The sequence below is a fragment of the Hydra viridissima genome, unplaced genomic scaffold (genome assembly GCF_058129835.1).
Source record: "Hydra viridissima isolate aposymbiotic clone 2 unplaced genomic scaffold, HvirCarnegie_v1 scaffold_4, whole genome shotgun sequence".
Classification (NCBI taxonomy): Eukaryota; Metazoa; Cnidaria; class Hydrozoa; order Anthoathecata; family Hydridae; genus Hydra; species Hydra viridissima.
Window position 1 is genome coordinate 3,688,270 of NW_028324303.1, and position 22,152 is coordinate 3,710,421.

The window sequence follows — 22,152 nt, forward strand, 5'->3', positions numbered from 1 at the left end:
CTTCCTTTTTCTGGCCTCGGTTCCACCTCGTAAATTACTATTTATGGTCACAAAAGATTTTTGGGAGAAAAAAATAAAACAAGCATCGGCTTAAAATATGCATTCTTTTTCGTTTTATTTAAAGTCATTAAACATAATATATTTATATACAATTAAATGATATAATCATGTCTTTACTATAAAAAAAAAACAGTTGAAAATATATTTATTTACATATAATGCTGTTTTGTGCATTTATATAAAAATATGTAGCTACCTATGTTATATTACATCTATTTACATCAATTCATTTATGAATAGTAAACATAAAAAGTTGTATAAAAACCATGACATTGATAAAAATATTTTTTTAGAAATAATGTATGCAGATAAAAGGAAACAAAAGGAATGTAATACTATGACGTCTAGCATTTTATCATGTCTCAAGGCAGACAAATAAATTATTAGATGTCAATATACGAAATAGCAGTTTTATTTACTTTATAAAAAAATTTAAATATATAATTAACTATTTATATAGATTTTAAATTGTCATCAGTTACTAATAATTTTCAAAAATGTTATAAAATGGTTATCTATGTATATAGTATATGAAATCCATTTTCATAAACATTAGGGTGGCTCATCAATACTAAAGAAAAATAAAACTTTGTGTATTTACATTAAAGAGTTTGTGCAAATTTTAAAAAATTACTTTTATGTATAGTTCTAATATCTGCTCAAATAACATACATTTACATTTATCATACTTTAAGTACAACTAAACATATCGACTGTGTTGAATGTTTTTTAACAAGAAGTTCTTCCTGATGAATTTTTACTTAATAAAAAGTATTTGAACTATTTCTTTAAGTGAAAAAATATAACACAAAACCTTAAAGGTTTTGATCTGTTTAGTTTTATTGAGTCTCCCTAATGTAAAATAAATTGGTATACATAACTGTTTTAGTTATAATAAAGGAGTTGAGAATTACATACAATGTTTGATTTTAACAATATCAACTCCTGGTAGTAATGAATAATTATATTTAATTGTTAAGCAGAGTGTTATTACCTGTTTGCTCCCTTTATATTTGATAGTAACAGGAGTATTGTCTCAGAGGGTAAATTCCAGTAAATATGAGAGTCATAAGTTGAACTTCAAGAGATTCTGTTCAGTAGTAAATATGAGAGTCATAAGTTGAACTTCAAGAGATTCTGTTCAGTTTTTAGACACTTATTGCTAGGAGCTTTTCAGCATATTTAGATGCTATTGCAAAGAGCAGGATCACTGCAAGGATCACAGCAAGACTGGATAAGAATAATTATCTGAAGAGTGCAGCTGAATCGTTACTATGAGAAAAAAAAAAAAAAATAAATAAATAATTTACAATAAATCTTTATGCTTTTGAGTATCCTATATTCTTTGAAGAAAAAAGGTTTAAGGGTGGTAAAAATGTTTAGGGTTGAATAGCTTGCTAATAAGACTTTTGAGGTGTTGGACATTTTGTAGGAAAATTTCTTTTGGTTATTTATCCTGAACTAATGAAAGTTTTGTCTGAAGTGAAGTATAGGCTCCTTATCATTTTTATTTTCTCCCATTTTTATGACTACTGATATTGGGCCCAGTTTTCTTTTAGTCTTTAGTGAAGCAGAAAGTGGTCCTTTTAAAAATTAACACAGGTTGAGTTTTATGTAGGATTCTTTTAAACAGGGGCAGTTTTTGTTAGCTCCATAATTGTTCCAAAGTATCATTAAAATTTACAGGACTACTTTAAATTTTTTTATACCACATAATATTTGAAGTTTACTATTCTAAAGAATACTTGCTTTTTCCCCGTAGACAACTTTTTTTTTTCATTAGATGTAGTAAATTTGGTAAGTGTTGTCTTTTAATACATTTTTAAAAGTTTTGACATCTATTTAATAAAATTGTAAAAATGTAAGGGAATCATTAAATGTGTCTTAATATAATTTCATTATATAAATATATCATTTAAATAACAGGTGGCAAATATAACTATAATAGAAGACAAGTTAAACAAAATCAGAATGTCTCGAGGCTGGGAAAGCGAAGATGAAAAATCTTATTGGGTGCCGGAGTGTGATATTGAAGGGAAGATCCCTCAAGATTTACATGGGAGCTTAATACGCAATGGGCCTGGTATTAATGAGATATATGGCAAAAAATTCAAGCATCGTAAGTGTGAAATATAAAATAAAAGTAACTTTAATATATAAACTAAACATTTTCAAACTATAGCAAACACAAATACCAATAGAAAACGATACAGTGATGTAGCTACCTCTCTGGCACCTTAGATCCAGTATTTCATAAGCCAATATTCCCTTCTCTAGATAACAAGCCTCTTTCCCCACTATGCAAACTCATTAAGATTAAAGTATTTTGATTGCAGAAAAAGCCATTTTGTTGCAATAATCACAAAATTGCTCCAACATCACTATTGACAAAATTTTTAAAAAGGTGCATTTCAGCAGTCGAACCAATTGTATGTATATACATCACATCACTGAGTATGTTACTAAAATTTGTCTAATTCTTGTATAGATATGTTTAAAGTATTTTTGAGATGCCATTTAACATGTTTTATATTTTGCTGCCAAATATTGTTGTTGTGATTGAGATATTTGAGATAGGGATATCTAGAGCTTAGGATCAAGGACTATTTTAACATAGTGTTGCAAAGTAAACTTACAATTAAATTTAAAAGTTGTATAACAAAAAGAAACAAAGATTATATATTATAGAAGAAGATATGTATTGCAATCATACTAAATAATAAATCTAGTGGAAAAAAGATAAATTAGATATACTACCTGCCAGGATCTTTTTTTGAAACAAAATTAGAGCATTTAAATGTTTTTTAAGTGTATTAAAATAGACTAAAAAGCCAAAGAGAAACTTTAATTTTAAAAGAAAGTTTATGTTTTCACAATACTCAAATTGTCAATTATTTACGACTCAACAAGTAAAACACCTAGTTGAACACTTAATCAAAGATAAAACCATTTACTATGGCTTCACTTATAAACAAGTGTGAAAATTAGCTCAAAACTGTATTATAAATCTTTAGCTTCAAGTTAAGAAATAATGTCCTGATGATCAAGTTACTTGAGTAGACTCAAAAGGAAAACGAAAGGGTTCGTAAGCAAACAAACTTCCCAAGTATAGTTAAACCCAATAGCTCTTACAAGCTTCAAATTTAAATCAGGTAAATGTTTCTTAATATTTAAAAACTATAAAAGAGCACTACACAATCAAAATAATCATTTTCCACTGTAATGGGAAACATCGTGTCGTTGCACCTAAGAGTCAAACAAACAGCTATATCATCAATTTGTGAGAGTTAGTCATATTTTCAGGGCAATTGAAAATGCCATCCCGCGTTTCTTTTCTCCCCTCGATTTTTTTTTTTTTTTAAATGAATTTGTTAAATGATGCAATATAATTTAGCTTAAAACAGCCAAATTCATTGGGTCATATGAAAGGAGTATTTTTCTAGCTTTTTTTTTTATTACGAAGGTTGCTTAAATGTTACGAAAACTAGCATCCATTTTACTTTTTGTCAACGCATAGTACTTAGACGTTAAAGTTGATGAAAATTAAGAAAGTCTACCAAATGCTTATTACTGCCATTTTTTAATAATTTTAGTTCATAAACCAAAAACAAGAGGGGGGGGGGGGGGATTACAAAAACAAGCTTAATACCTCCACTTGAGGTGCTCAAATAGCATTTTTTATATGAGACAACCGAAACTTACTAAACAAAAGTACCCTTAAGTCCACCGAAAAAGGGAGGAGACACTATTATATACTGGCCGTAACCTCAAGGTTAAGTTTATATTTACCATTTAAATAAGTGTCGAAATTATTCTTTATAAATAAATACTAAGCAATTCTGGTGAAACAATAATTAATAATTTGGTTGCTATGCAGTAAACCTCTGTGTATCGTTTCATTTCCGTATCGTTATCATACCAATATGACATCGGAAAAAAAAATTGTCATCGGAATGATTACGACGTAATATCGTTATAAAAATTTTAACCGGTATTGTAGTTAGTTTAAATCTCGGTTTATACCGGAACTCTCATCATTCCGATGATTTTTTTTTCCGATATCATATCAGAATGATAACGATATGGAAATGAAACGATACGCAGACCCTTACTATGCAGAAACAATTAAAACATGATAATTTGTTTTTAACAAAAATTAGTAGCTTGTCCTATTGAAGATTAGTTTTCTCTAACACTGATTTTATATTCCCATGTGACAGATATCCTAATAAAATTGTTTGGAAAAGCTTGGTGTTTCTTTGATTGCAGATGACGGAGTAGAATCATTACAATCTGATTTACATTTGAACAATATAACACTAATAGGATTACCAACACTTTTAGTGGTTGTAGAAAAAGCTGTCAATATGCAATAGCTTCAGCCAGAAACAGCAATCATAAAAAAAAGAATATCAGAATTTTCAAAGTATAAAATAAAAAAAAAAGAACCATTGAATAAAAAAACCGCTTTTTGATTAAAACATAATTCGAGGATGAAAAAACAATTTTGCTGTTCATCTGAGATACGGTTTCCGGTCTGTTGAAGATTAGTTCAAAGTACTAACTTTAGATTCTCTCAACTCTATATCACAAACATCATCCGGTTAAATTTTTTTTACTGTTCAACTGTGCGAAATTTGTATCTTCTAGTTTTTTTGATATTAAGGATTTGCTGAGGATACTTTATCTTTAACATAAAAAATGTAAATGTATAAAAGTTTTTTTCATTTCTTATATTGATTGTTGAAATTTTTTTTTTCCTTCACCAATACAACCTGCACATGCTATTCATGCAACTAGCTTACTATATTATTAGATATAATACTGTGTAAAATTAAATACAGAAAATGGTTACTTTTGTTCTTTTAAACAGATATCAATCAGTTTCTGAAAAATGCCTGAAATTGAAAAATATATTTCTTTAAGACCTTTTTGTGAGTCCTTATCAGATCCTTTTGGTCCTTATCAAGTTTACTATTTAATTGAAACTTGAATTTCCTGAACTAAAGTCGGAAACATGTTACAAAGACTTCTACGAAAAGGTATGTGTGGCTTAGTTGAGCATTTCTTAAGTTTTCTTAGTTTTTTAAAAAAACTAATTGTTAAGATAAAAAATGGATATGTTTTCGTTAGATATACGATGTAAATTTGTTACTATTAATGTTATGCTACAAAGATTCAGAGCAAATGGATATGGGACTATGTGAATACTAAAGTTATGCTACAAAGATTCTGAGCAAATGGATTTGGGACCAAAATGCGAATAAAGTTTTATTAACTGAAGAAGCTTAGTTTGAGCGAAAAAGTTGTTGTTTTTTTTTATACAAATACAATTAATTTCTATATATATAGAAATTGATAGCGGCCGTTACAATTCGTGTACACTGATGATATGGCAGATTTTATAGCATACCAAACCTTTTTCACAACCTTTTCCTTAACTCTATTGTTTTAGTGGGTTTCTTTTAAAAAAAAAATTTTTTACTTTATATTAGTCTAGGTTTTTTTATAGGATTCATGTCTGGTGACTGTTCCTAACATAAAACTTATTGATTGAAACCAATTTTTCGCAGTTTTGCTCAGGTGTTTTGGGCTATTATTTTGATTAAATACACATTTAAAAGACGTTTTGTACTAAGAGCATGAAAGTATGGTATTTTAAGGAATATTTCTATTGAGGATTATTAATTCATAATACCTTTAATCCAAAAAAAAAGACCAAACTACGTCTTATAAGAAGCACCACTAAATATATAAAAAAAAAATTTTTTAATATCATTGAAAGTCAAGATCTGTGTTTTTACAATAACTCGAAGCAGATTTTATATCTGAAGTTTTTTTTAGGGCCATCAACTACTTTTCTACTTTTCTTTTTCTTTTTTTTTTTTTTTTTTCTTAAAAAAAAAAAAAAAGACTGCATCTATTTTTTTAAAATTAATGTTTTTCACAAAAACAACTTCAAATTAACGGGACTAGTAAAAATCTAGTTTGCAATAAAGGCGGACGCTACGGCATAACCAGTATTACACTGGTAATGCTTTACAATCATAAAACACGTAAATGCAACAGAGCAAAGAGATGTTCCCCGTAGGATAGTTTATGTTTAAAATTGCATTTAAAGCAAGATATTATAGTTTATAAATCATTAGTTATATATTACGCATATTCAAATCTGAAAATTTCAAGTTTCTTTAAGCGTTGAGTAACGCGTGTCTTTTGTTTTTCACCATCTTACACTAAAAGTGTTTGGCTCAAAAAGCCCGCTTATAATCCATATTAGGGACATCACGCTGCATCATCCAACAAATCTCTCAAAATTCCAAGTGACAATTTTCCTTTGTGGCATTTTTCCATAACAGAAGTATCCTGGTAAAACCTTTCACCGTGCTCATCACTAATACTACCCATATTTTGAGAAAAAAGTCCATGTGTGACATCAGAAAATGAACTTTAAGTGGCATGTTGCATCCGAGAGCTTTGTTTGACAGCAGTAACTCTCAAAAAGTATCTATGTTGTTTGGAGATGATGCTTGCCAAGAAAATCTGTGCAAATTAAACAGAATACTTCCAAGCAGCCGTTTGAATGTTATCCAATTTGTGGTTGAAATTTGTTGTCATTTAGTTGCTGCTTTATTTCGGGTTCCTTGAAATTCTCTCTGCTTTTTGATATTTCCCAAGCTCAATACAGGAAGTTTCTGAATCAGGTGTCTGAAGGCTGCACTTTCCTCATCAAGGGGCTTTATTAGCTGCTTAATCAAATATAGCTTTATGTGTAGAGGTGGAAATATCACATTTTGTCTATTAACTAAAGGAAAGTTGGCTATGTTGCTTGTATCTGGAATAGCGATTTGACGCAAAAGCCAATCTTTCCTCGTGTAGTGTTCAGCACAGTTACGACTATCCCACAGATGCAAATGAAACACCGGTAGAGCATTAGCAGTGACATAATTCTACTCACGCGGTGTATGTGTGTGTGTGTCACCTTATTAAAAGTTCTTTCATATCTTGAAAAATTATTCTTGTCATATTTATTAATATTATTTATTTTTATTTATTTTTTATTTATTTATTTTATTTTTATTTATTATTTATTATTATTATTATTATTACTATTATTATTATTATTATTATTATTATTATTATTATTACTATTATTATTATTATTATTATTATTATTATTATTATTATTATTATTATTATTATTATTATTATTATTATTATTGTTATTATTATTATTATTATTATTATTATTATTATCATTATTATTATTATTATTATTATTATTATTATTATTATTATTATTATTATTATTATTATTATTATTATTATTATTATTATTATTATTATTATTATTATTATTATTATTGTCATATCTTGAAAAATTAAAAAAAAAAATATATAAAGTTTTGGTTAATGAAAGTTTGTGGAGTTAGAAAAAAATTTTGTTTTTACTACAAATAAGTATTCTTTATCAATTATATTCTTGTATTTTAATATTTAAATTTTTGCAAGTCTTAAAGCACTAACCTTGAACAAATGATTCATATAAAGTAGAATACCGCCGTAGTATTAGCAAAAACCTTTCTGTGACTAAGGCGTTTTATTTTGTGATTTTGAAAGTATGGATTTTAAAAGTCACATTTTTATTTTTTTACAAATTTAAAAGTTACGAACTTTTTTTTTTGCGGTTTGAAAAGCCACATACTTTTAAGATTGTGAAGTTTGGTCAATTGAATCATTTTTATCCTATGTTACCATAGACCTATAAGAGATGGACGTGCAATCTATTGTTTATTTTGCGAACCATGCTCTTTGAGTATTGTTACAAATCTTTTGTTTTAAACAATAGAAATTAAATTATATTAAAGCTTGTCGGATTCGTCGAATGTTTTTGGTCTCATCTAACCAGTCACATCAACTTCCTTTTAGTTATTCAAGATAACAGCTATAGAATCAGGTTTTATGATTATTTTATATAGACAGACATTCTTAATATTTTAAGAAATAACGCTGATGATAATATAAAAATTGAGATCATTTACTCGAATACTTAAGTACATGTATAACTAGATATATAATAACTAGAGATATAATAAATAACACAAAATATCAACTAGATTTGTAGCTACCTAGAGCAAATTGGTTTCATGTCCAGGGAACTACTCCATCTGTTGTTAAACATTAAAATAGATTTTTCCTATTTTTATGTTTAACAACAGATTATTTTTATGTTTTTTTTATGCATTTTGCAAGATAATTATAAATTTGAATAACTTTTTAAAAGGTTTTGCATTATCAAATGAATTATAAAAAATCCAATTAGAAGGTACACCCACTAAAAAATAATGCATAGTGGAATATATATTATGGAGCATATAGAGTAGTTGAGGCAAAAAATGGCGACATATCGGAAAAAATACTCAAAAAATACACAAAATTAAGTCTGGTGAATGACCAAGGAGTTGAATGAAAGCAGACCTTGACTTAAAATTTTATTTAAGCTTTTTTATATTTCGCTATATAGTCATTTTAAAATTATCCTTACAGGTCTATTTTATTATTGACGGAACTTTGTTTACATGAAAAAAGTTCCCAAGTTTACAAATGTTTATCTTGGAAAAATGATGAAAATCTGTTCGTGCCGACAACTAATTACCTTTACCTTGGTTTAATTTGTTTAGTAATTTGTCAACGCGTAAAGTTGTTACTTTACCCTAAGTCTTATTAAACAAATGCTATAAAAGTTTAAACTAATACCACGTGATCAGAGTTTCTGTTTTAAAACTGTGGGCAGCCATTTTAATAGATTTTATTGTTGACGGGTGAAAATTTAAACTTTGTCGGAGGCTCGCATGGCTCGCTGATTTCTGCGGCCTCTTTGATGTAAAACAAAAGGTTGCTCGTCCATCTCTTATAGATCCATGATGCTACGTTTCTTACTGTTACTTACGTAACGAATGGTTGATCATTTAAATTCAAGAAATTGTCGTAATAAGGGAGGTTTTATGGATATTACGGAGAAAGCAAAGTGTGTTATACAAATGCATTACATAAATGTATTATACAAGAATCTGCTAGTATAAAGTTATTAACCAAAGTAAATGGCTTCTTTTTCTTTCGCCTAATATTTTTCTTGAAAAATAAGGTAACTTATAAAAGAGTTGAACGGGATTGATATTTCTAACCCCCTCCCATTCCCGTCAATGATTACAAGCAATAAAGCTTCTACTTCCGTTCACATACCTAAAATATTTATTGTTTTGCATAAAACTTAGCTGCTAGTACCTAAGTAATATGCTCTCTTTTTCTATCCTTTAATTACAGAAAAACTAAAAAAACCCTGAATACATACTAAGCAACTCCCATTAAAAGTTGGTTTACCAAACTCAAGCTTCACAATAATAGCGAGTGGTCATAAATAGACTTTAAAATAATACACACCGCGAAACAAAATTTTCTACTTTTATGTAAAGAAAGCACAGTAAAAGACAGCTGGTTAATAATTAACTTTTCAAAAAGCTCTCACATTCATGCGCCATTTGTCAAATTTGTATTCCTAATTTATGATATACAATATATAATATAAAATAACATTTAAAACAGTTAAACTTAACTAGAAAAGAGCCAAGCAGTATATACTCCAGTGGAACGTAACTTAAGTTGTATAAATATTTACTTTTCTAATCATCACTAACTCTTTAGCTAAGAATAAGAATTGAGCATAGATAATTACAGGCATTTTAATTTCATGTACATATCTGTGTATGTATGTATGTATGTATGTATGTATGTATGTATGTATGTATGTATGTATGTATGTATGTATGTATGTATGTATGTATGTATGTATGTATGTATGTATGTATGTAATGTATGTATGTATGTATGTATGTATGTATGTATGTATGTATGTATGTATGTATGTATGTATGTATGTATGTATGTATGTATGTATGTATGTATGTAATGGTTATATAACAGACATATACTTTTTTTTATTTAAAGCAATTGATGGCGATGGATTGGTCTGCAAAGTTACATTTGTTGATGGAAAAGTACATTTCCAGTCAAAGTTTGTCAGCTCTTTACATAGAAAACTTGAAGCTAAAGAAAATGGTTTCATTTTTCCTGGCCAGATGGGAACAAGGAATCATAAGATAGTTGCTGATACATTTAAAGCATTAAAAACAATCTTCTTTAGTTCTAAACCAAGTTTAAAATTTCGGAATCCATCTAATACAAACTCTTTCTATTGGGGTGGAAAAGTAAGTCTTTGAGTATGCTAAGTTATATATATATATAGTGAGTTAATGAATGTTAAAAGAAACCTATTAAGTTGGTTTAACATTAATGTTAAAACCAATTAATCATGGTTTCAAAGTCATGCTGTGTATTTGATGCAATAAAATGGGTGTAGTGTATTTTGAGCTACTAGAACCTAGAAAGATTTCATAGGGGAACTTTTTTAGCAACAAATAATCACTTGAACCAAGCACTGAAGCAAAAACAGCTAGGATATAGGGAATCATGCAACAATGTGATTTTCAAGAGTGACAATCATATTGTTGCATAATACTGTCCACAAGTTCCCACAAGTTGCTAAACCAGTCAAAGAAATTTTATTAAAATCTAAACAAACTGATGCATTGAGTTAACAGACCTAATAAATGCACTTTAGAATGTGGCTAATTGTTACATTTGACAAACAATGTGTATGAAAGAGTATGCATACTCTATGTACAGTAATTTTTTTTAAAAAAGCACTAATAACCAGTTGACAGATTCTTTTCTTGTCATTTTAAAAAGGTTTTAAATGTTAAATACATTTGCATAAAATAATGACATTTTTTTCAGGAAATTTATGAAGTTAAGTCAAAAAAACCTTAAAAAGTAAATTATAACAATGTAGTCTATACTCACAGATTTTTTTATATGTATAGGTTCTTACACTTTATGAAACTAATCTTCCTTATTGCCTGGATCCATACAATCTGGAAACACTGGGTTTGGAAGATTTAAATAATGTATTTACACTAAATTGTGTTGGTGCCCATTTTCGAATTGATCCTGTGACAATGGTATGATCATCTTAGTTTGTTTGATTTTTTTTATTTATATATTACATTATAATTTATTATTTTCAACATCTTTTAATGTTTGAAATAATAAATTATTTAAAACATTAAATGACATATTTAAGATTGGTAGATTGAATTTTATATTGTATAGTATATTATTTACATTAAATATGAGTTTAAATTAATATATAAAATATGTTTAGAAATGCTTTAAAGACTTTTAAAAGATATTTTAATGATTTATGGAAATATATAAGAAGTTATAAATGTAGCAAATATCTTTTATGAGTATTTTTTTTTTTAAATCTAAAATCTTTAAATATAAAATGAACTTGAAGTTATTTTCTTTTATCTTGTAATTTTTTTTTTTTTTTTTTTTTTAGAATCTCATCATGTTTGGCCTCCGCATAAGCTTAGAAAATACTGCAGTGTTGAATATTTATGAGTTTGACAAACGATGGGCTTTGATAAACAAGTTTGAATATAAAATACCAGGATTAAATTATGCTCATGATTTCTTACTGTTTCCAGACTATTTTTTGTTTCATATGACTCCATTTACAGATGCCTCAAAATGGACAGCTTTCCAGATATTAATAGGCTGGACTTCACCTGGTGAATCGATGCATTGGTATCCAAACAAGCAATCAATGTTTGTTGTTATACCTAGAAATGGAAACTCAGAAAATGTTATGTATTTTAAAACAGAAACTTTTCATGTCAGTATTATTTTCTCTTGCTTTAAAGAAAAAAGAAAAAAATACATTTAAGTAATATTTAAAATCTTATTTTTTACATTTTAAATATCTGAGTTAAGTCATTGATGAATGCTTGATGAATGTTGAATGAAAACATAAATGATAGCGGAAACTTTTCAGATTCTAATTTCAATTCTTATAATTTATAAAGTTTAAAGTTAATAAATTTGGTTTTTTAGATATTTCACTTCGCTACAGCAGAGCAACTTTGTGATGAACTTCATTTTAGCTCTGTTTGCTTAAATGAGAAGATGAATATGTCATTTGCTCAAGACTTGTGGCTTTCAAATGCAGATGTAAGTCCTGGGCATGTTTACAATTTCACTATAAATCTCTCCACAAAAGAATGCAAGCGAGAAATTATTTACAATATGTCAGCTGAGTTTCCTGTTACACATCCTTATAGACATGGACAGACTGGTTCTAAATATGTGTATTTAATGGCATCAGACAGAAAAGAGACTATTCCTTTTAAAGATATTGTTAAGGTTTTAAAAATTATTTAATATAGAAGTATCTATTTCTTCAGTTAATAAACATCCATGTTTTAAAACCTACTTACATTTTTAAAATTCCAGCTTGATGTAAAATCTCTGAAAAAGACAGTTTGGAATTCTGATGGAATAGTTGGAGAACCTATATTCATTCCACGAAATGGTTATGAATCTAATAAAGTTGGTAGTGAAGATGATGGATATATTGTTGTCCAAATTTACCACCCAAACATTCACAAAACAGATTTCTGTGTTCTTGATGCACAACATGTAGAGAATGGTCCTCTGGCAAGAATTAAACTTAAACATCATGTGCCATATGGTTTTCATGGAACATTCACACCTGAAGTATTTTGTTATAAACCAATGTTGTTTGTTACTAAATCAAAACTTTGATAAGTTTTGATTTAATGACAAACTCAAGTAAATTAAATTAATTTTTATCATTCTTGGCTTTATTATATTGTATTTAAAGTAATATTGTTATTATGTTGTATTTTGAATTGTCTTAAGATTTTTTGTATTTGTCTATAATATATTAATCTTGATGGTTTTTACTAAAACCTCTTATTAGAAAACAAACAAACAAAAAATATTTATAAAATAAAGTTAAATTGGTTAAGTAATTTTTATGAAAATTTTTATTTTTAGTTAAATTTAGATTTTACATATTTTTGTATTTATTTCTTCCCCCTAAAATTCAATATTTTCCTTTGTTCATGACTTAAAGTTTTTATGCTATTTTTATTAACATGATATTTTTATTAACATAATATCTTATTTTTATTGCTGTTGAGTACTTTTTATTTACTGCCACTATTTGTTATCAAAATTTAAGTAATAGTTTTCTTGCTTCCTTTAATAATACTTTTTCAGGATGTGCTTTGGTATACTGTATTTTAGCAATGTTGCTGAACTTTTTCTCTAGAGGTAATGGAAGATTCACAAATAAAATATACTTGTAAAACGTGTGGAAAGTACTTTGTGTCCAATAACAATCTGAGAGTAAGGACATTTGTCATTGTTTGCATCAAGATGGTTAAAAAATTTTGATCTTCATAATGTTTTCCAATTAAAAGTAATTATTTTCTCTACAAGTAGACATCTTAATAGAATTTTTCCTTTAAGAGTTTAACATTGGTTGAGTTTTGTTTTTATAATTGATGGCTATTTTGAAGATTGTTTAAACATGTTAAATGTTAAACTTCATAGCAATTTTTTTGTCAATTAGGTACATGAAAGAGCGCACTCATATGCCCGTCCTTATTCTTGTGAACACTGTAATTGGTCTTTTAAACAAAAAACACATCTTGATCGTCATTTGAAAACTCACAGCAATGAAAGTCTTACTAATAACTTAAAAAAGTGTTTAAGATGTGGCAAATGTTACTCATCCTTTGGTTCTCTGATATCTCATGAGTTGACTGTTCACAATGAAGTTAATCATTTGAATTGTTTCTTTTGTACGACAGCATTTGAGAATTCAGGTTGAAAATTCAATTTTTTTAATGTTATAAAGAAAAAAAAGATTAGTTTTCATTTTGTGTAACATGTTTTATGCATGTAATATATGTTTTACGCATGTAACATATTTCATTCAATTAATATATTTTAAAAGAGTAGCTATTGTTTATTTAATATGATAATCTGTTGGAATATGTAATATTCATTGAGTATTTAACTTTCCAGAGGTTTTGGCTAAACATTACAGAGAAAAACACAGTAAAAAATTAATGGCTGCATCACACAAAATAATTTTTCAAGAAGGTAATAATAAGGAAGTCTATGGTAGGTTTGTGTTTAAATTCATGAGATCCATTTTTTTTTTTTTTTTTAAATCTAAAAATAAATAATTAAAAAAATTGATGATAAAGAATGATGATTAATGATGACACACTTTCATTTTTATTTTTCAGACAAAATTCGATGTATGTATTGCAACGATTCGTTTAGAAACAATGCATTATTTGATGAGCATCAGCGGTAGGTTAACAGGTTTAAAATTAGGCCTAGATTGTATTAAAAAGCTTTTCTTTTGTCTGGACTAATGACAGTTGTTTTTTCTCTATGATTCATTCAATAAAACTGCTACAAAATGCAAAATATTTGTAATCGTTTTTAGAAGTCACAATGAAACCACTGATGTTCATTGCTCTGATTGTTCTCTGCAATTTTTTCAACTTCATAAATTGGTTGGGCACATTGCTAAGTAAATTACATGACTTTATTTTACATTACTTGGACTTATTAGCTATGCAAAGGTTTATTCAAAACTTTAATCAAAATACACGAAAGTTTTCTAAGTTACTTTGAAGCCCCTGAATTCAAGTCTGTAATTAATTTTACTTAGATATCAAAAAAGTTACTTAGTTAGAAAAACTGGTTGATGTGCGTTTCAGGTGTCACTGTAATTACAAAAAAAAAATTTATTTAGTTAAAGATTTTCAGTTGATTTACGTTTCTATTTTTTGTTTGCTCCATCGTATGGGAACTGCTAAGGCCCATCGGTTTTTGCTTTTAATTTAACCACCATGTAATTAAAATGTAACAATGTGTTCAGTGATAACTTGTAGTCCAAAACCATGCATATAAAACTCATGTTGTGTATGGTAAAATCAACCTTCATATTCTTCATTAGAACTATTAGTTTAGTACAGTTAGTCTTTCTTTAATCAGTAGCCAAAAATTTGTTGTACATTCTAATAAGTACAATCATCTTAGTAAGCAAAATCATTAAATCAATTTGTATATATGCTAGTCAAAATTGTGTTATTTGTTATTATACTAGAAAAAATTGTGTTATTTGTTAATATGCTAGAAAAAATTGTGTTAAATGCATGTAAAAATCTTGTTATGCACATGTAAAAATTGTGTTAATGATTATAAATATTTATTTAGCAATCATTGGAGATCAGGAAATGCTTGCTACAAATGCAATAAAATTTTTGCTGATGAGGGATCTGCTAAGAAACATTTCAGGCAAGACAAGTATTTTTTTTTTTGGGTTTTAAAATGAAATTTTGTGGTGTTTTCCATCATCATAAAGTTTTGCTAAAGGCTCAACAGATATTTTTCAATAAGAAATATAAAAAAGTTTTTAATAATTTTTCTACTTGAACTAAGCTATAGAGAGAATTCTCCTTGCTTTCCTCGAAAGAAATCACAATTAACCTTTTTTAAAGTATTTTGTGTAATAGAGGCAAAAGTGAATTGCTGTTCTCTTAAGGTGCAACCTTCAGTAAATGCCAGAAAAAACTAGCCAAATTTTTTCTTTGTAGAAAAATTTACATTTTGCAGGTTTTCAAAGCATTTCACTGATGTTTAAACCCATATCTCTGCTCTTTGAATATTTATTGTGTATTTTAGTTTCATTTTTCCTAATTTTTATATTAAGCATGAGGTTCATTTTAAATCTAAGCTTCTTTTCTCAACAGTTTTGTATTTAGACTCAATAGTTTTGTATTTGGGCTCAACAGTTTTATATTTAGACTCAACAGTTTTGTATTTAGAGGTTGTTATTATGATTCAATACCTATAAAAAATTTTTATGATTTTTTAATCAAATATAAATATAAGCTGTATATGAACAGGGTTAACATTACCCCAATCCTGTATATATATATATATATATATATATATATATATATATATATATATATATATATATATATATATATATACCTCTTATATCAAAAGTCAATACTGCTTGTAGACTATTTACTAACTGTGCATGTATTAGGAAAGATTCACAATATTAATAGCATTATGATCTCAAAACCAGTTTCATGAGATCCTTGTTCATCATGTAAAGCCAAGTTGCTTGGAATTAATTTCTGATGGTCACTATTTCAGCAAGATAATTAACCTAAGCACACAGCCAAAAGTAACAAAGCTGTTGAAAAAAACATGCATAATTTAATTTTTTTTTGGCATTGAATGTAGATCTCAAATGTATTAATGGCTTTTAGATGATAATATGTGCTTTTAGGAAGAACTGCAAAGATGAATATATATATATATATATATATATATATATATATATATATATATATATATATATATATATATATATATATATATATATATATATATATATTAGACATGTCCAAAAAACAACTTTTTTTAAAAATGTCTGAGCACAGCCGCTAAATGTGTTCTTTGTAATAAATTAATACTAAATTTAAAAAATTTTTGAATAAAAAAAATTTTTAGGGGTTGCTCAAGACCCTTAAACATCAGACAAGTCCCTAATATTTTGAAAAAAAAAGTTTTTTAAAACCATATCATGTTGGGTCTCAAAAGAAGTGAAATTTTATAAAAATTTCAAAAATATTAACTATTTTATATAAAAATTACCAGTTCAAATTTTATGAATTAAAAACTATCGTTTTTTAACAAAAAATAAAAAAGTGCATATTTTTAAAGTTTTTTTTAATAAACTTTTTAATTTGTGTTTTTTATAAACTTTTTTTATTATTTTTGAAATTTTTATAAAATTTCACTTCTTTTGAGACCCAACATGATATGGTTTTAAAAAACTTTTTTTTTCAAAATATTAGGGACTCGTCTGATGTTTAAGGGTCTTGAGCGACCCCTAAAAATTTTTTTTATTCAAAAATTTTTTAAATTTAGTATTAATTTATTACATAGAACACATTTAGCAGCTGTGCTCAGACATTTTTTAAAAAAGTTGTTTTTTGGACATGTCTAATATATATATATATATATATGTATGTATGTATATATATGATAAAGTTTCTAAATAAATTTAGGGCGCTTAATTGTGCTATATTTTTGTCAGAATTAAAATCAGCTGGGGTTTCACCAAACACTCTAAAAACCTACTCATGTAGCATATGTGAAATGTTCTTTCCAACAGCCAAAACCTTAGAAAAACATTGCAGCACGCATACTGGAGAGAAGCCCTTTTGTTGCACAAAGTGTCAAAAGTCGTTTTCAACTAAAGGAAACTTTCAACAACATTTGAAGTGAGTTTTTTGATGTCTTTTTAAGTTTTTTGTTTTGGTTGCTAATTTTGGTTTTAAAAATTTCCTTTTTATTTTTTTCAACTTAATTATTCATCTTCATAATTTTCATTTTTGACTTCATCATTATTATTAGGCATTAAAAATTATTTTCTGTTGAAATCTAAATAAACATTTTTTTAATAATTGTTTTAAAAAAATTTACAAATTTGTCTCAGAACAGTTCATGAAGGTAAAAAACGACGACCTGAAAAAGCAATAAAAGAAGGACAATGCTCTTTTGCTTGTAAAGTTTGTTCCCGAATGTTTGTATTCAAATGTGATTTGGAAACTCATATGAGGTCACATACAGGAGACAAACCATACTCATGTGAGACATGTAAAAGATGCTTTTCACAAAGAGGTAAAATATCTATTAGGATTTTTTTTTTTTTTTTTTTTTACTAAAATGTAAAAATTTAAGTTATAACATTAGTTTATTATTGTTATAATTTAAGTTGTTTTATTGCAACTATAACAACACTGACTAGTGTCTATTGCAAATTTTAGAGTCCAATAGAAATAACTCATGAAGCAAATATGAATTGAATATTTCTTTGCAGAAAAAATCCTATAGAAGTTTTTAATTAAAATTTCGTTTTTTTGTTTGCAATAACATGAAATTATTTACCTTACTATAAAATCTTGCAAAAACAGATTCTTAAATAGAATCATTTAAAAAAAAAATATATGCTATATGTTTCTTTTTCAAATATATTTCAGTTTTTCTTTAAATTTGTTTTAGTACAAAATTAATTCGTTTTCTTTCATTCTTTTTAACAATAAGGATCAGCTTTCTGTTGTTTTTGGATGTTGTCATTACCAAATCATGAGTTAGTTTGACATTTTGTTCAATGAAGTCATATAGTGAATGTTTTATAACAAAGACAGAAAAGACTTGAATTGAAGAATTCATGTTGGTTCCTGTCACCTTCTAGCCATGGACATCTTTCCTTGCAATGATTACTATTTTAAACAAAGTTAGCCATGGATATCTTTCCTTAAAAAAATCTTTCTGAACCAACAGTCTGATAGAGCAGTACTACTTTTTTTAAAAATTGGGTTAAACAAAAATATTTCTGGAAGTTTCTTTTCAAGAAGATATCTGAGTTTTGTTTATCTCTGTTTTGTTTTGTTTTGTTTTTTTGTTATACATATCATATTTTTATATTCTTTGTGTCTAAAAAAACCAGCAGTTTTTTTAATTATCAATAATACCTTTGCATCCAGATTTTAAACCAAAGTTTGTAACCCCTCTCCAACTGCTAAAACCTTCATTTTCACTTGTTCAGTTTAAGACAACTTTGCTGAAGGACTTGTCTTTAAAAAAAAAACACTAACTGTCATGAGATTTCAACACAAGATAGGATTTCAAAACAGTTCACTATAGCAAGTTGCTATAAACAAACTGGCTATTTTAACAACTGTTGTTGGTACATTTACAAGGTTGAGTATTACATTAGTTGTGCAAAACTAGCAATTATAAGAAAGTAGTTTACTATGTAAATAAAATTACATTAGCTCATCTCTAGAACTTATTTGAGTATCTATTTCGATCTATAAAGAGAGTTTTCAATCTGTTTAATATCTTTGTAATCTGTATAATATCACATATCTTTATAATATTATAATATATATAAAATAAATGTTAGGAAACTCTTTAAGAACATAGGTAAGTAGAACCTCAGTTTAGAAACTGAAGTGAAAATAGTGTCTGTTTTCTTTTTTTCAAATGTTCAGTATACTTTACATAACTTAAAAACTTTCTCAAGTTCTCCAAAAAAAAATGATGTTTTTAACTTTTCAAAATTTTTCTTCTAAATTATAATTATAAAGAAGTAGTTTTCTAGTTTAAACTTTAGTTTTTTGCGAATTGCATAGGGTTCACTTCGAACAGGTTCCATTCACTAATCGAAAGTTGCTTTTTCATTTTTACCTTTTTATTTTATGTTGGTACTTTTTCTTTTTACAACATAGTACATAATTTTTCCAATATTTTTGTTACTAAAAACGTGATTTTTTAAAATTTACTTAGGTAACCTCAACATCCACATAAATCGTTATCATAAAGGCTCTCAGAAGAAACGCTCCGCTAAAAATCCTTCTGTAAAAACAGAAAATCATTCGCACCAATTCAAACTTCTCACGAAGACGCAAGATTGTTGCGAAAATACTTTTATGTATTCGCAGTTCAAAAAATCAGTTTCTACTTCAAATTACGATCTTGTGAACCACGTTGTTATTTACCCTCCCTCGATGCAAACTAATCTTGATCTTTTAGCAGAGACAATTGTTGCTGATTTCAAGGGCAGTTTGTCCCGTCCGTCTACAGAAAACTGTGAAATTTTAAACTGCACTGACTCTTGGAACGCTCTTAGTAAGACGTCTCATCACAAAACTGCTACTCAAATCGCTGGTGTGAGTCGCAATCTATGCTATTCTAATTTACCTTCCGGTTCAACTGATGATTGCTTATCACCAGCACACTCGCGTGATATTGTTCCGCCAACTGATGATGCTAGTTTTTATCCCGGCTACGAAAAATGTGTCTCGGTGTTAGTTGACCAAAACGTGTCATTCAAAGGGAAATCAAAAGAATCCACCGCACTATTATGTAATAGCAATGAATCAGAAAATACATCACTCAGTTATAAACCGAATAATTCTTTACAGATTACAGATGAACAGTGTGATCATCGGTTCTCTAACTTCAAAAGCACTTACCAATACCCTATAAATGAGAATACATTAACTGATTTTACCTCTACACAAATTAAAACCGCATCAATGGTATCAACCGGTAATAATGATCCAGAACCTGATTGGAGTGAATGGTTTCAGACATTTAACTCGAAAATCTCAGCTGGCACTTCTGTTATAAAAAACGTTTATGATGGTGAAGTTCAAGATACAGATATCGATCTCACTATGATGTTGTCGCAACAACAATCGCAATTTTTTTAAAATTCGACTTTTAGGTTCTGTCAGCACTACGCTTCCTTCGAAACTCCATAAAAGATGGCATTAAAGAAATGTTGCATCTTTTTTATGCTTCAACTTTATTAAGTCAATATGGTTGATGCCAATTTAAGTACGGGTAAAAAGGTGACAAATTTTATAAAATGTATGTTACAGGTTATTTTCCTTCATAGCTTTATTTTTTTGTAACCTTTTTTTCTTTTGTAATATGAAATTGGTTAATATACTTTTAAAGTTTCATGTAATATATAAATTGATTGTTTGTCTGTTTTTCCCGCTCCCTTTAAATTAAAAGCACAAAAGTAGCAGTGATTATTCATGGGATCATTCATATGATTATTATGCTCCCGTTACACAATTGGTATAGCAAACCTTATGCTTTTTCTAGTGCCTTTAGTACGCTGTCGTAAATATTTTATTGTTTGCAGACTGGTCAATTGCTGTGTTTTTGGTCGCTTCGGACATCTTTTATCGGCTGCCCGCCATTCAGCTAACTGTTAACTTTATTCTAAAGTTGATATACGGACGCAAAAATTTAGGCTTATTCCAATTCAATATGTCCAAACAACGTTCTGAATCTTCATTGTTGTTTTTATTTTGGTGTGCGCAAACGCAGCACCCATTTGGAAAACAGCTTTGTTTAAAAAACTGAAAACATTACCTTTTGATAACTTCAGGGTGTCAGCTATCTCTTGTAGCTTCATCGTGCAATTGCCCAAAATGATTCTAAGGATTCTTTTCGATGTTCGCCGGACTAAAGCATGCGATCGTTAAATTCGGAACGATGAATTTCCTTTTAGAACTTATCAACAAACGAGTCAAAATATTTCTCTTAACTAAAATCTCATCGAAACCGTTAGAAAAACGAAAAAAAAATTCTGCACAACTTGCTACAAAATCTAAGACTGTAGAGTGGTACAATTCGAGAGACATCTAATTCATATCGAAAAGCTTAAATCCACCAAACTGCCCACAGTTCCGTCCCATTGTGAAATTTTGGGAAATTGGCAAAGGATATTTGCGTAAGAGTGGCAAGAGATTTGATTAGAGAGTGGACATTAGTAGGGGAAAAAATTTGCCAAAGCACTGTGCAGAAGTTGATGTCGTCGATTAGCGTAAATAATAAAACGGAAAGAAGAAAAGTTAAAAAAAAACAACTGGGAAAAGACGGAAACGCGAAGACTCATCAACAGGCCAAATAAATAAACGATGAATAGGTAATACCTATTAGGTATCGCAACCAAAAAAAACCAAAAACTATAAAAGTAAAAAAAAGAAGAAGAGTTTTACAGGCAGCAGGGAGATGGGCAGGAGGAAGAGTTTTAAAGAGAAGTAAAAGAGTTTTAAGAAAGTTTTTAACAAAGTTTTTAAGAAGAATTTTAAAGAGAGAAATTTTGCAATTGAAAAATATTTGAATAAACAAGAAGTTTTATGAGTGAGTAATAGAGAAAAAAGAAGTAAGGGATTAAACAGAACTCAGAAGTAATATTAATCAAAGAATTATAACCAAAAGATTTTGGCCGTTTTAAACAAAGAAGAGATACTCGTAAAAAAAAAAAAAAAAAGAAGAAGAACAGAAAGTGAAGCAAATGATAAAAACAGTATCGAATACTACAAATAGAGTAAGAGAGAATTTTTTGTGAAAACGTAATAAATAAAGGAGTGCTAACCATTACACACTAGTAGAACGTTTATTGAATTATTTTGTATAATAGAATATATTGAAGACGGCAAACACAACCTTAACGCTTTACACATA

The 22,152-nt window shown here is 27.9% G+C and overlaps 2 protein-coding genes across 21 annotated transcripts; both read left to right on the forward strand.

The window, feature by feature from the left end:
- The first annotated feature begins 1,555 nt into the window (after positions 1–1,555).
- On the forward strand, positions 1,556–12,801 carry LOC145183470 (uncharacterized). Of its 3 annotated transcripts, none has more exons than XM_090084265.1 (6): positions 1,556–2,179; positions 10,066–10,325; positions 11,001–11,138; positions 11,522–11,857; positions 12,076–12,384; positions 12,475–12,801. In XM_090084265.1, exons 1-6 carry the CDS (start codon positions 2,032–2,034, stop codon positions 12,784–12,786), a joined length of 1,503 nt encoding a protein of 500 aa, XP_089940391.1. In that variant the 5' UTR covers positions 1,556–2,031; the 3' UTR covers positions 12,787–12,801. The 3 variants fall into 3 exon arrangements, with proteins under 3 accessions (XP_089940391.1, XP_089940392.1, XP_089940393.1); XM_090084266.1 differs by lacking the exon at positions 1,556–2,179 and adding an exon at positions 9,260–9,555; XM_090084267.1 differs by lacking the exon at positions 1,556–2,179 and adding an exon at positions 9,569–9,722.
- LOC145183367 (zinc finger Y-chromosomal protein-like) lies at positions 12,475–20,646 on the forward strand. 18 transcript variants are annotated; one of them, XM_090084253.1, is made up of 10 exons: positions 12,475–12,738; positions 13,319–13,395; positions 13,622–13,877; positions 14,080–14,157; positions 14,307–14,373; positions 14,513–14,599; positions 15,289–15,369; positions 17,163–17,378; positions 17,594–17,778; positions 19,450–20,646. In XM_090084253.1, exons 2-10 carry the CDS (start codon positions 13,324–13,326, stop codon positions 20,376–20,378), a joined length of 1,971 nt encoding a protein of 656 aa, XP_089940379.1. In that variant the 5' UTR covers positions 12,475–12,738; positions 13,319–13,323; the 3' UTR covers positions 20,379–20,646. The 18 variants fall into 18 exon arrangements, 14 of the variants coding, with proteins under 14 accessions (XP_089940379.1, XP_089940377.1, XP_089940378.1 ...); XR_016451541.1 differs by having other exon boundaries at positions 12,691–12,813; positions 14,080–14,178; positions 17,599–17,778; XR_016451542.1 differs by having other exon boundaries at positions 12,691–12,813; positions 14,080–14,178; positions 17,192–17,378.
- Positions 20,647–22,152: the final 1,506 nt, after the last annotated feature.